Raw genomic sequence first — 12907 nt, 5'->3', positions numbered from 1 at the left:
ATCCTTTTGGGCCTACTAGAATTTGGTGCTACTCAGCAGCGTACCCCACCCATGAAGCAAGCTACACCGCCTGTTTACCTAACTACTATTTTGTAACGGCATCTAGCCCAGGAAATCCTTTTGGGCCTAGCAGAATTTGGTGCTAGTCAGCAGCGTACTTCACCCATGAAGCAAGCTACACCACCTGTTTACCTAACTACTATTTTGTAACGGCATCTAGCCCAAGAAATCCTTTTGGGCCTAGTAGAATTTAGTGCTACTCAGCAGCGTACCCCACCCATGAAGCAAGCAACACCGCCTGTTGATCTAATTACTAATTTTTAACTGCATCTAGCCCAGGAAATCGTTTTGTACCTAATAGCATTTTGTGCTACTCAGCAGAGTACCCCACCCATGAAGCAAGCTACACCGCCTGTTTACCTAAGTACTACTTTTTAACGGCATCTGGCCAAGGAAATCCTTTTGGGCCTATTAGAATTTGGTGCTACTCAGCAGCGTACCCCACCCATGAAACAAGCTACACCACCTGTTTACGTAAGTACTATTTTTTAACGGCATCCAGCCCAGGAAATCATTTTGGCCCTAGTAGAATTTGGTGCAACTCAGCAGCGTACACCACCCATGAAGCAAGCTACACCGCCTGTTTACCTAACTATTATTTTATAACGGCATCTAGCCCAGGAAATCCTTTTGGGCATAGTAAAATTTGGTGCTACTCAGCAGTGTCCTTCACCCATGAAGCAAGCTACACCGCCTGTTTACCTAACTACTATTTTGTAACGGCATCTAGCCCAGGAAATCCTTTTGGGCCTAGTGGAATTTGGTGCAACTCAGCAGCGTTCCCCACCCATGAAGCAAGCTACACTGCCTGTTTACCTAACTACTATTTTGTAACGGCATCTAGCCCAGGAAATCCTTTTGGGCCTAGTAGAATTTGTTGCTACTCAGCAGCGTACTTCACCCAAGAAGCAAGCTACACCGCCTGTTTACCTAACTACTATTTTGTAACGGCATCCAGCCCAGGAAATCCTTTTGGGCCTAGGACAATTTGGTGCTACTCAGCAGCGTACTTCACCCATGAAGCAAGCTACACTGCCTGTTTACCTAACTACTATTTTGTAACGGCATCTAGCCCAGGAAATCCTTTTGGGCCTAGTAGATTTTGGTGCTACTCAGCAGCGTACCCCACCCATGAAGCAAGCTACACCGCCTGTTTACCTAAGTCCTATTTTTTAATGGCATCTAGCCCAGGAAACCCTTTTGGGCCTAGTAGAATTTGGTGCTACTCAGCAGCGTACTTCACCCATGAAGCAAGCTACACCGCCTGTTTACCTAACTACTATTTTGTAACGGCATCTAGCCCAGGAAATCCTTTTGGGCCTAGTAGAATTTGGTGCAACTCAGCAGCGTACCCCACCCATGAAGCAAGCTACAAAGCCTGTTTACCTAAGTCCTATTTTTTAACGGCATCTAGCCCAGGAAATCATTTTGGGCCTAGTAGAATTTGGTGCAACTCAGCAGCGTACCCCACCCATGAAGCAAGCTACAAAGCCTGTTTACCTAAGTCCTATTTTTTAACGGCATCTAGTCCAGGAAATCCTTTTGGGCCTAGTAGAATTTGGTGCTACTCAGCAGCGTACCCCACCCATGAAGTAAGCTACACTGCCTGTTTACCTAACTACTATATTGTAACGGCATTTGGCCCAGGAAATCCTTTTGGGCCTAGTAGATGTTGGTGCTACTCAGCAGCGTACCCCACCCATGAAGCAAGCTACAAAGCCTGTTTACCTAAGTCCTATTTTTTAACGGCATCTAGCCCAGGAAATCCTTTTGGGCCTAGTAGCAATTTCTGCTACTCAGCAGAGTACCCCACCCATGAAGCAAGCTACACCGTCTTTTTTTTTTCTTAATCTAACCCCTCGGCTCTGGGGTGTCCACTCTCCCTCCAGCTCTCTCGTTCTCACAGGTGGACTACCGCATGTTTTCACACTGTGACGAATCTTTTGGGCCCAGGCATAAGAAGTCATTGAAGTAATGGATAATATGTGCCGCCTTACAAACGTCCATGACAACACATTCGAGGAAGCAACTAAACGCCTCAAATAGTGAGCAGGATATGGAGTGTTATGGACCTGGTGGTTAAGAGCACCCGGAACGACCTGATGGTTAAACTCACACAGGACAAGCTCTGGGAAGTGGGAACTCTGCTGACCGCAACCCCTAATCCTGTCACACAACTAGAAATAGCCGTGGAGCGTACCTAACACGACCTAGACGCCTCTGCACAGCCTAAGAGCTAACTAGCCCCAGAGAAGAAAATAAAGCCTACCTTGCCTCAGAGAAATTCCCCAAAGGAAAAGGCAGCCCCCCACATATATTGACTGTGAGTTAAGATGAAGTCACAAACACAGAGATGAAACAGGTTTCAGCAAAGGGAGGCCAGACTTACTAAACAGACTGAGGATAGAAAAGGTATTTTTGCGGTCAGCACAAAAAAATACAAAAAAACACGCAGAGTGTGCAAAAAGACCTCCGCACCGACTCACGGTGCGGAGGTGCCACTCTGCATCCCAGAGCTTCCAGCTAGCAAGACAAAATCATGATAGCCAACTGGACAAGGAAACAGTGAACAAATAATTAGCCAGCAGGGACTTATCTTCTGCTGGAGTAGACAGGTCACCAGAAAGATCCAAGAGCGAACTGAACCAGTACAAGAACATTGACAGCTGGCATGGAGTAACGATCTGAGTGGAGTTAAATAGAACAGCCAGCCAAAGAATAAACTACGTCACCTGTGGAAGGAACCTCAGAAGCAGCAGCTCCACTCACAGCCACCAGAGGGAGTCCATGGACAGAACTCGCCGAAGTACCATTCATGACCACAGGAGGGAGTTCGAAAATAGAATTCACAACAGTACCCCCCCCTTGAGGAGGGGCCACCGAACCCTCACCACAGCCCCCAGGCCGATCAGGACGAGCCCAATGAAAGGCACGAACTAGATCGGCAGCATGAACATCAGAGGCAAAAACCCAGGAATTATCTTCCTGACCATAACCCTTCCACTTGACCTGGTACTGGAGTTTCCGTCTCGAAATACGAGAATCCAAAATCTTCTCCACCACATACTCCAACTCCCCCTCGACCAACACCGGGGCAGGAGGATCAACGGAGGGAACCATAGGCACCACATATCTCCGCAATAACGACCTATGGAACACATAATGGATGGCAAAAGAAGCTGGAAGGTCCAAACGAAATGACACAGGATTAAGAACTTCAGAAATCTTATATGGCCCAATGAAACGAGGCTTAAACTTAGGAGAGGAAACCTTCATAGGAACATGACGAGATGACAACCAAACCAAATCCCCAACACAAAGTCGGGGACCAACACAGCGCCGGCGGTTAGCGAAACGTTTAGCCTTCTCCTGGGACAATGTCAAATTGTCCACCACATGAGTCCAAATCTGCTGCAAACTGTCCACCACCGTATCAACACCAGGACAATCCAAAAGCCCAACCTGCCCTGAAGAGAAACGAGGATGGAAACCAGAATTACAGAAAAAAGGCGAAACCAAAGTAGCCGAGCTGGCCCGATTATTAAGGGCGAACTCAGCCAAAGGCAAGAAGGACACCCAATCATCCTGATCAGCAGAAACAAAGCATCTCAGATATGTTTCCAAAGTCTGATTAGTTCGTTCGGTTTGGCCATTTGTCTGAGGATGAAAAGCTGAAGAAAAAGACAAATCAATGCCCATCTTAGCACAAAAGGACTGCCAAAACCTCGAAACAAACTGGGAACCTCTGTCCGAGACGATGTTCTCTGGAATGCCATGCAAACGAACCACATGCTGGAAAAACAATGGCACCAAATCAGAGGAGGAAGGCAATTTAGACAAGGGTACCAAATGGACCATCTTAGAGAAGCGATCACAAACCACCCAAATGACCAACATCCTTTGAGAGACAGGGAGATCTGAAATAAAATCCATGGAAATATGTGTCCAGGGCCTCTTCGGGACCGGCAAGGGCAAAAGCAACCCACTGGCACGAGAACAGCAGGGCTTAGCCCGAGCACAAGTCCCACAGGACTGCACAAAAGAACGCACATCCCGTGACAAAGAAGGCCACCAAAAGTATCTAGCCACCAAATCTCTGGTACCAAAGATTCCAGGATGACCGGCCAACACCGAACAATGAACCTCAGAGATAACTCTACTAGTCCATCTATCAGGGACAAACAGTTTTTCCGCTGGACAACGGTCAGGTCTATCAGCCTGAAACTTCTGCAGCACCCGCCGCAAATCAGGGGAGATGGCAGACAAAATTACCCCCTCTTTGAGAATACCCGCCGGCTCAGGAACACCCGGAGAGTCAGGCACAAAACTCCTTGACAGGGCATCAGCCTTCACATTCTTAGAGCACGGAAGGTACAAAACCACAAAATCAAAACGGGAGAAAAACAGCGACCATCCAGCCTGTCTTGGATTCAACCGTTTGGCAGACTCGAGATAAGTCAAATTCTTGAGATCTGTCAAGGCCACCACGCGATGCTTGGCTCCTTCAAGCCAATGTCGCCACTCCTCGAATGCCCACTTCATGGCCAACAACTCTCGATTGCCAACATCATAATTGCGCTCAGCAGGCGAGAATTTTCTAGAAAAGAAGGCACATGGTTTCATCACCGAGCCATCAGAACTTCTTTGCGACAAAACAGCCCCTGCTCCAATCTCAGAAGCATCAACCTCGACCTGAAACGGGAGCGAAACATCTGGCTGGCACAACACAGGGGCAGAAGAAAAACGACGCTTCAACTCCTGAAAAGCCTTTACAGCCGCCGAGGACCAATTGACCACATCTGCACCCTGCTTGGTCAAATCAGTCAATGGTTTAACAACACTATTAAAATTAGCGATGAAGCGACAGTAAAAATTAGCAAAGCCCAGGAACTTCTGCAGGCTCTTCACAGATGTCGGCTGAGTCCAATCATAAATGGCCTGAACTTTAACAGGGTCCATCTCGATAGTAGAAGGGGAAAAAATGAAACCCAAAAATGAAACCTTCTGAACCCCAAAGAGACATTTCGACCCCTTCACAAGCAAGGAATTCGCATGAAGGATCTGGAACACCATTCTGACCTGCTTCACATGACACTCCCAATCATCCGAAAAGATAAAAATATCATCCAAATATACAATCATGAATCTATCCAGGTACTCTCGGAAGATGTCATGCATAAAGGACTGAAACACAGATGGAGCATTAGAAAGCCCGAATGGCATAACCAGGTACTCAAAATGGCCCTCGGGCGTATTAAATGCTGTTTTCCATTCATCGCCCTGTTGAATTCGCACAAGATTATACGCCCCTCGAAGATCTATCTTGGTGAACCAACTAGCCCCCTTAATCCGAGCAAACAAATCAGACAACAGCGGCAAAGGGTACTGAAATTTGACTGTGATCTTATTAAGAAGGCGGGAATCAATACAAGGTCTCAAAGAGCCATCCTTCTTGGCCACAAAAAAGGACCCTGCTCCCAATGGTGATGACGACGGGCGAATATGACCTTTCTCCAAGGATTCCTTTATATAACTCCACATAGCGGCGTGCTCTGGCACAGATAAATTAAACAGTCGGCCCTTAGGAAACTTACTACCAGGAATCAAATTAATAGCACAATCGCAACCCCTATGAGGAGGTAAGGCACCGGATTTGGGCTCTTCAAATACATCCCGGTAATCTGACAAAAACTCAGGGACTTCAGAAGGAGTGGAAGGCGAAATTGACAGCAATGGAACATCACCATGTACCCCCTGACAACCCCAGCCGGACACAGACATAGATTTCCAATCCAATACTGGATTATGGACCTGTAGCCATGGCAACCTCAAAACGACCACATCATGCAGATTATGCAACACCAAAAAGCGAATATCCTCCTGATGTGCAGGAGCCATGCACATGGTCAATTGAGTCCAGTATTGAGGCTTATTCTTGGCCAAAGGCGTAGCATCAATTCCTCTCAATGGAATAGGATACTGCAAGGGCTCCAAGAAAAAACCACAGCGCCTGGCAAACTCCAAGTCCATCAAATTCAGGGCAGCGCCTGAATCCACATATGCCATAAAAGAATAGGACGACAGAGAGCAAATCAGAGTAACGGACAAAAGAAATTTAGACTGTACCGTACCAATGGTGGCAGACCTAGCGAACCGCTTAGTGCGCTTAGGACAATCGGAGATAGCATGAGTGAAATCACCACAGTAAAAACACAGCCCATTCCGACGTCTGTGTTCTTGCCGTTCCGCTCTGGTCAAAGTCCTATCACATTGCATAGGCTCAGGCCTATGCTCAGAGAATACCGCCAAATGGTGCACAGCTTTGCGCTCACGCAAGCACCGATCGATCTGAATGGCCAAGGACATAGACTCATTCAGACCAGCAGGCGTGGGAAATCCCACCATGACATCCTTAAGGGCTTCAGAAAGACCCTTTCTGAAAATTGCCGCCAGGGCACACTCATTCCACTGAGTAAGCACAGACCACTTTCTAAACTTCTGACAGTATACCTCCGCTTCATCCTGACCCTGACACAAAGCCAGCAAGATTTTCTCTGCCTGATCCACTGAATTTGGTTCATCATAAAGCAATCCAAGCGCCAGATAAAACGCATTAACATCACGCAATGCAGGATCTCCTGGCGCAAGGGAAAATGCCCAGTCTTGAGGGTCACGCAACAAAGAAATAATGATTTTTACTTGTTGAACGGGGTCACCAGAGGAGCGGGGTTTCAAAGCTAGAAACAGTTTACAATTATTTTTGAAATTCAGGAATTTAGATCTATCCCCAGAAAACAAATCAGGAACTGGAATTCTAGGCTCTAACATCGGATTCTGAACCACAAAATCTTGAATGTTTTGTACCCTTGCCGTGAGATGATCTACACAAGAGGACAGACCCTGAATGTCCATATCTACACCTGTGTTCTGAACCACCCAGAGGTAAAGGGGAAAAGAAAGACAAAAAACACTGCAGAGGAAAAAAAATGGTCTCAGAACTTCTCTTATTCCTCTATTGAGATGCATTAATACTTTGGGCCAGCTGTACTGTTATGGACCTGGTGGTTAAGAGCACCCGGAACGACCTGATGGTTAAACTCACACAGGACAAGCTCTGGGAAATTGGAAATCTGCTGACCGCAACCCCTAATCCTGTCACACAACTAGAAATAGCCGTGGAGCGTACCTAACACGACCTAGACGCCTCTGCACAGCCTAAGCGCTAACTAGCCCCAGAGAAGAAAATAAAGCCTACCTTGCCTCAGAGAAATTCCCCAAAGGAAAAGGCAGCCCCCCACATATATTGACTGTGAGTTAAGATGAAGTCACAAACACAGAGATGAAACAGGTTTCAGCAAAGGGAGGCCAGACTTACTAAACAGACTGAGGATAGAAAAGGTATCTTTGCGGTCAGCACAAAAAACTACAAAAAAACACGCAGAGTGTGCAAAAAGACCTCCGCACCGACTCACGGTGCGGAGGTGCCACTCTGCATCCCAGAGCTTCCAGCTAGCAAGACAAAATCATGATAGCCAACTGGACAAGGAAACAATGAACAAATAATTAGCCAGCAGGGACTTAGCTTCTGCTGGAGTAGACAGGTCACCAGAAAGATCCAAGAGCGAACTGAACCAGTACAAGAACATTGACAGCTGGCATGGAGTAACGATCTGAGTGATGTTAAATAGAACAGCCAGCCAAAGAATAAACTACGTCACCTGTGGAAGGAACCTCAGAAGCAGCAGCTCCACTCACAGCCACCAGAGGGAGTCCATGGACAGAACTCGCCGAAGTACAATTCATGACCACAGGAGGGAGTTCGAAAACAGAATTCACAACAATGGAGCACCCCATGGGCAAAGAGTGATCTATGTAGTATGCTCCTTCACAGAAGCAGCCCAATGGGAGGACACTATTCGGAGGCACAGGTAGTAACCGGAACGCCCCCTCAATGTCTGTTTTGGCCATTAGGGTGCGCCTTACCAACTTCTTGACCCGCCTGATTGCCTCGTCAAAGGAGGTATAGTACATAGTACTGTACTTGGTTCCGCGTCGATGTTGTCGTTTACTGACCTGCCTCTTTGATATGACAAATGGTGGATTAGTCTGAATGTATTGGGTTCATTTTTTGGCACCACTCCCAACGGGGGTACCACTACGTCTTCTAAGGAAAGTGTTCTGAATGGACCCGCCGCCATTCTACCTAAAGATATTTATTTTTTTATTTTTTTTGTCAAGACGTCTGCGTGTTGGTAGAGTGAGTTTAGATTTTTACTCCAGCCTTTCTTGATTTTAGAAGGGCATGACATGCCTATATCTGTGTCTCCTCCTCCTTTTACTCCTCCAACTCTTTTCTTTTCGCATTACTATATGTAGTTGTGACTTTTCCATATGTTTTTTGTGTCTTCTGAGCAGTTTGTCAGCTTTTGGACACCTTTTAAGGTGTTTTCTATGTGTTTTCCATGTGTTTGTATGTGTTTGTGTTTGCCTGCCATTGGTTTCAATGGGGTTCGACCGTGTTCATCGAACACGTCCCTGTTCGACGAACCAAACCGAAGCCGAACACTAGGGAGGTGGCTCAACACTAGAGAGTATATAATAAACTTGCACATACTTTGGTGAAGAGTAAATCTAGGTCACTTACACCAAATAAATCTTCATCGAGTTCCAACAAAAATGGAACACCAATTACATTTTCCACCCCTTAAAGTCCACAATTCAATTCAATCAAATCCATCATACTGAAATATATACCGGTTATGAATCAGGATAATATCTTATGAGATATCATAGCCAATGGATGTAGATGTGTAACAAAAAGGGGTCTCACTTTGGGCAACTCTCTCTTCCCGAGCTTTCTAAAAAATCCTCACAAGACAATTGGTTATCTGCCAAAGGTTTCCATAAATGCGCCAATAGTAGATGCAATGCATGTACATTTGCACTAGATAAGACAAAATCCTTCAGCATATCTCCTAATCCTGATCATTTGGCTACAAGATTCGCAAGCACAAAAACACATAGCTGAACATGTGTCCAATATAAACAACAAGAAGGGCTCCTATTCTGGAGCATCGAAGCACTTTGTGAATGTTCACAAAGGGGACTTGACATATTTTGCACTCTTTAGTTTAGAGAAAGTCTCCTGCCCTGGGCGAGGTGGCAATCGTCAAAAACTCCCCACCATTAGAGAAGCTTTTGGATACTGAAATTGGACACAAAATATTTTCCCCCCTTTTCTTGTGTTTTTTATTGCATAAGGCTGGGTTCCCATTGCGTTATGGGACCGCGTTAAACGGACAGCGTTGCACGGTGAAATTAACGCCGTGCAACGCGTCCGTTAGCGCGCCCATTCACGCTAATGGGAACGCGCTTCACTAGCGCGTGCCATGTTCGGCACGCGCTAGCGACGCGCCGGTGATTCCTGGCGCACCGCGGACGCTGCTTGCAGCGTCCGAGGCGCGCCCGCGGTCCGTTCCCCGCTCTCGCAGATCGGGGATCTGCGAGAGCGGGGACGTTACCGCGACCCCGACCGCAGCCTCCTAGAAAACATTGCGTTAGCGCAATCCGCTAGCGCTAGCGCTAAACGGATTGCACTAACGCAATGTGAACCTAGCCTAACTAATTTGATTTGTCGGTGTGTCGCACACATGGTGCATTTCCAATTTCATTATCTCATGGATGGTTGGATGGCAATTTCTATATATATAGGCCTATCAGGTTCACGTGATATGCCTATGACTGAGGACGATTTACCGCGCCAGAAATGTGTCATGTGATTTTAATCCACTCCCCCTTTTTTATTGCTCCACATGACTGAATAAAGAACATTTCACTTACTTCCTTGGTGTGTCGGAGAAATTCCATTTCCTTTCTTCATTGAAAAATATTTCACGATTACATGTAGGGTATTGGCGCACACAGGAAAAAATGGACCTCAGTTTATTGTAAAAAAAAAATTCCTATTAGCCCTTAGAAAAAATTAAAAACTTGAGGCTAAAACAACATTATTGTGAGGAAGATGTGCTTTTATTATTTTCACGGCTCAATGTTAATAACTTCTGTGAAGCACCTGGGGGTTCAAGGTGCTTACCATGAATCTGAATACATTCTTTGAGAGGTCTATTTTCCAAAATGGGGTCAGTTGTGGGAGGGTTCCTCCGTTTAGGCACGTCAGGTGCTCTAAAAATGGGACATGACATTCGCTAATTATTCCTGGAAATTTTACATTCAAAAAGTCATATGACGCTCCTTCCCTTCCGAGCCCTGCTGTGCGCCCAAACAGTAGTTTTCTCCCTCATATTGGGTATCTACGTACTCAGGAGAAATTGCACAACAAATTGTATGCTGCAATTTTTCCTCTTTCTCTTACGAAAATGCAATAATTTGTGCTGAAAACATATTTGTGGGGAAATGTTTTTTTTTTTTAATTATTTTTAAGGCTCCACATTATAAACTTCTGTGAAGCACCTGAGGGTTCAATGTGCTCACCTTACAACTAGATCAGTTCCCTGAGGGGTTTAATTTCCAAAATGATGTCCCTTGTGGGGGATTTTCACTGTTTAGGCACATCACAGACCCTCCATTCACTTTACTGGAACTATAAGACGCTGCTTTGTTGACACAGCAAAAATACGAAGCGTCAAAAATGCACCAAAAGCTCATTGTGAGAATGTAGCCTAAATGTGTAAATCCACATGCTTAAAGGGAACCTATCACCTAGTTTTTAGCTATTAAACTGATCCCTGTGTGCTGATAGTGAAGCAATGTCCATCACCAACATGTTTTTGTCAAAGAAAAACTCCAAGGATTAGGTTTAAAAATCACTTTATATAATTAGAGGATTCCCTCACATGCCTATTTTTTCAGTCAGGTGGTGATTTTATCTTTTCCGTCACAGATCATTCAGTGTACTTGAAGTTAGGTGCGCACACAACACTGCATTTGAGTGACTGGACCGAAGTCACGGCAACCAGGTATCAAATCCCGAGCATGTACACTGCTCATCCGCTCCCCGGGCATGCGCATTGACTCTGGGTACACAGCCCCAGTTTCATGCCAGATGCACACAGGCTGAGTCAATGGCTACATAACATATGAGTGCGCACGCTATGCACACCTCTGTGCCCCCCTCCACTCTGTGCTCCGCCGCATGCGCACATCTGACATGAAACTGGGACTGACATGAAGCTGGAGTCAGTGTGCCTGCCTGGGGAGCAGATGGGCAGTGTTCATTACTAACAGCACACTAGGGCCAGTTTTATTGCTAGAACTAGGTTCCCTTTAATACAGCGTTCACTGGACATATTATTTGAAAAGGTACCTTTTTTCGCCACTTTAGGCCACATTCACACATTTACATGTTCCATCCATTATTTTGCTGATACATTGTCATTTTCGCTTTTGAGATATCAGAAAAAAAGTTGGTTGTCAAGTTGATGATCGAGGTCCAGCACAATGGAGTCTGACAGTGGAGCAGTGTAAAACATACCTATGTTCAGAACTGCAGCCAAAGCCAGTTGACCCTAGGAGTGCAGTCATATAACCAGGTCTACCTTATGATATCAGGATAATCCAATAATACAGATTTACAGTACTCATAGAAGACATTATAAATATTATTTCTTTACTAAATCTAGATGCATAAATAAAGCTAGCAATGCATTTGATCTCAGAGAATGTTGTTTCTTACTTGTACCTTGCAACAGGCAGTCCAAGGGAGGAATTGAATTGAAGCCGCACTCAGTGTGCAGAAATGTCTCATAATAGGGGACAAATGTCACAGGCTGCTGACGGCCATGGACTTTAAGACTATTATCAGATGTCCCTCCTGTGGAAATGGAAAGACCCAATTCAGGAAAAACAATGCAAGATTTACTCCGTGTTTCTGAGTAACCTTTCCTCTCCAGTGCAAAGGCTGAGAGGCGTACACTGCAAACACACAGGAAGAACCAGCCCCACTAAGAGGAAAAACCAGAGAGCTGTGAAAACATGGCCAAAGGCATACATAACTGGGCTGCTTCCACTGTGCCACATGTGCTGGCGTTCTAAGGACTGGGTGGATTCACAACACAGCGTGTTTTGGAAAAGCGAATGATGCAGAAAGAAATGGTTAAATTCTTCCTTTATTATTCTTATTCTTTATGAATGGCATTTTTCAACAATGCAGTTTGTACAGAAAAACCACCTCTGGAACTATTTTGTTTACTGTTCCTAACTTTAACCCCTTTACCCCCGAGGGTGGTTTGCACGTTAATGACCGGGCCAATTTTTACAATTCTGACCACTGTCCCTTTCTGAGGTTATAACTCTGGAACGCTTCAACGGATCCCAGTGATTCTGACACTGCTTTCTCATGACATATTGTACTTCATGATAGTTGTAAAAATTATTTGATAGTACCTGCGTTTATTTGTGAAAAAAACGGAAATTAGGCGAAAATTATGAAAATTTTGCAATTTTCCAACTTTGAATTTTTATGCAATTAAATCACAGAGATATGTCACACAAAATACTTAATAAGTAATATTTCCCACATGTCTCCTTTACATCAGCACAATTTTGGAACCAAATTTTTTTTTGTTAGGGAGTTATAAGGGTTAAAAGTTGAACAGCAATTTCTCATTTTTACAACACCATTTTTTTTAGGGACCACATCTCTTTTGAAGTCATTTTGAGGGGTCTATATGATAGAAAATACCCAAGTGTGACACCATTCTAAAAACTGCCCCCCTCATGGTGCTCAAAACCATATTCAAGAAGTTTATTAACCCTTCTGGTGCTTCACAGGAATTTTTGGAATGTTTAAATACAAATGAACATTTAACTTTTTTTCACAAAAAATTTA

General features: G+C 45.0%; 1 protein-coding gene across 3 annotated transcripts in view; it reads right to left on the bottom strand.

Annotated features, from left to right (window-relative positions):
• Positions 1–11948, bottom strand: part of LOC138670814 (retinol dehydrogenase 7-like) — a 46206-nt gene extending 34258 nt beyond the window's left edge. Inside the window, exon 1 of one of the 3 annotated variants that reach the window (XM_069758507.1) lies at positions 11759–11948. Coding sequence is in view for 1 of the 3 variants with exons in the window: in XM_069758505.1 (XP_069614606.1) it covers positions 10154–10170 (17 nt within the window). In the remaining 2 variants the exon portion in view is untranslated. Of the gene's footprint in view, positions 1–10153; positions 10238–11752 lie in introns of those variants that run through there. The other 2 variants (XM_069758506.1, XM_069758505.1) reach the window with 2 other exon arrangements.
• Between the last annotated feature and the right edge of the window lie 959 nt (positions 11949–12907).

This window comes from Ranitomeya imitator, chromosome 3, assembly GCF_032444005.1.
Source record: "Ranitomeya imitator isolate aRanImi1 chromosome 3, aRanImi1.pri, whole genome shotgun sequence".
Classification (NCBI taxonomy): domain Eukaryota; kingdom Metazoa; phylum Chordata; class Amphibia; order Anura; family Dendrobatidae; genus Ranitomeya; species Ranitomeya imitator.
Note: the sequence above shows the minus strand (reverse complement) of the source record. Positions and strands in the feature narration are given on the sequence as shown.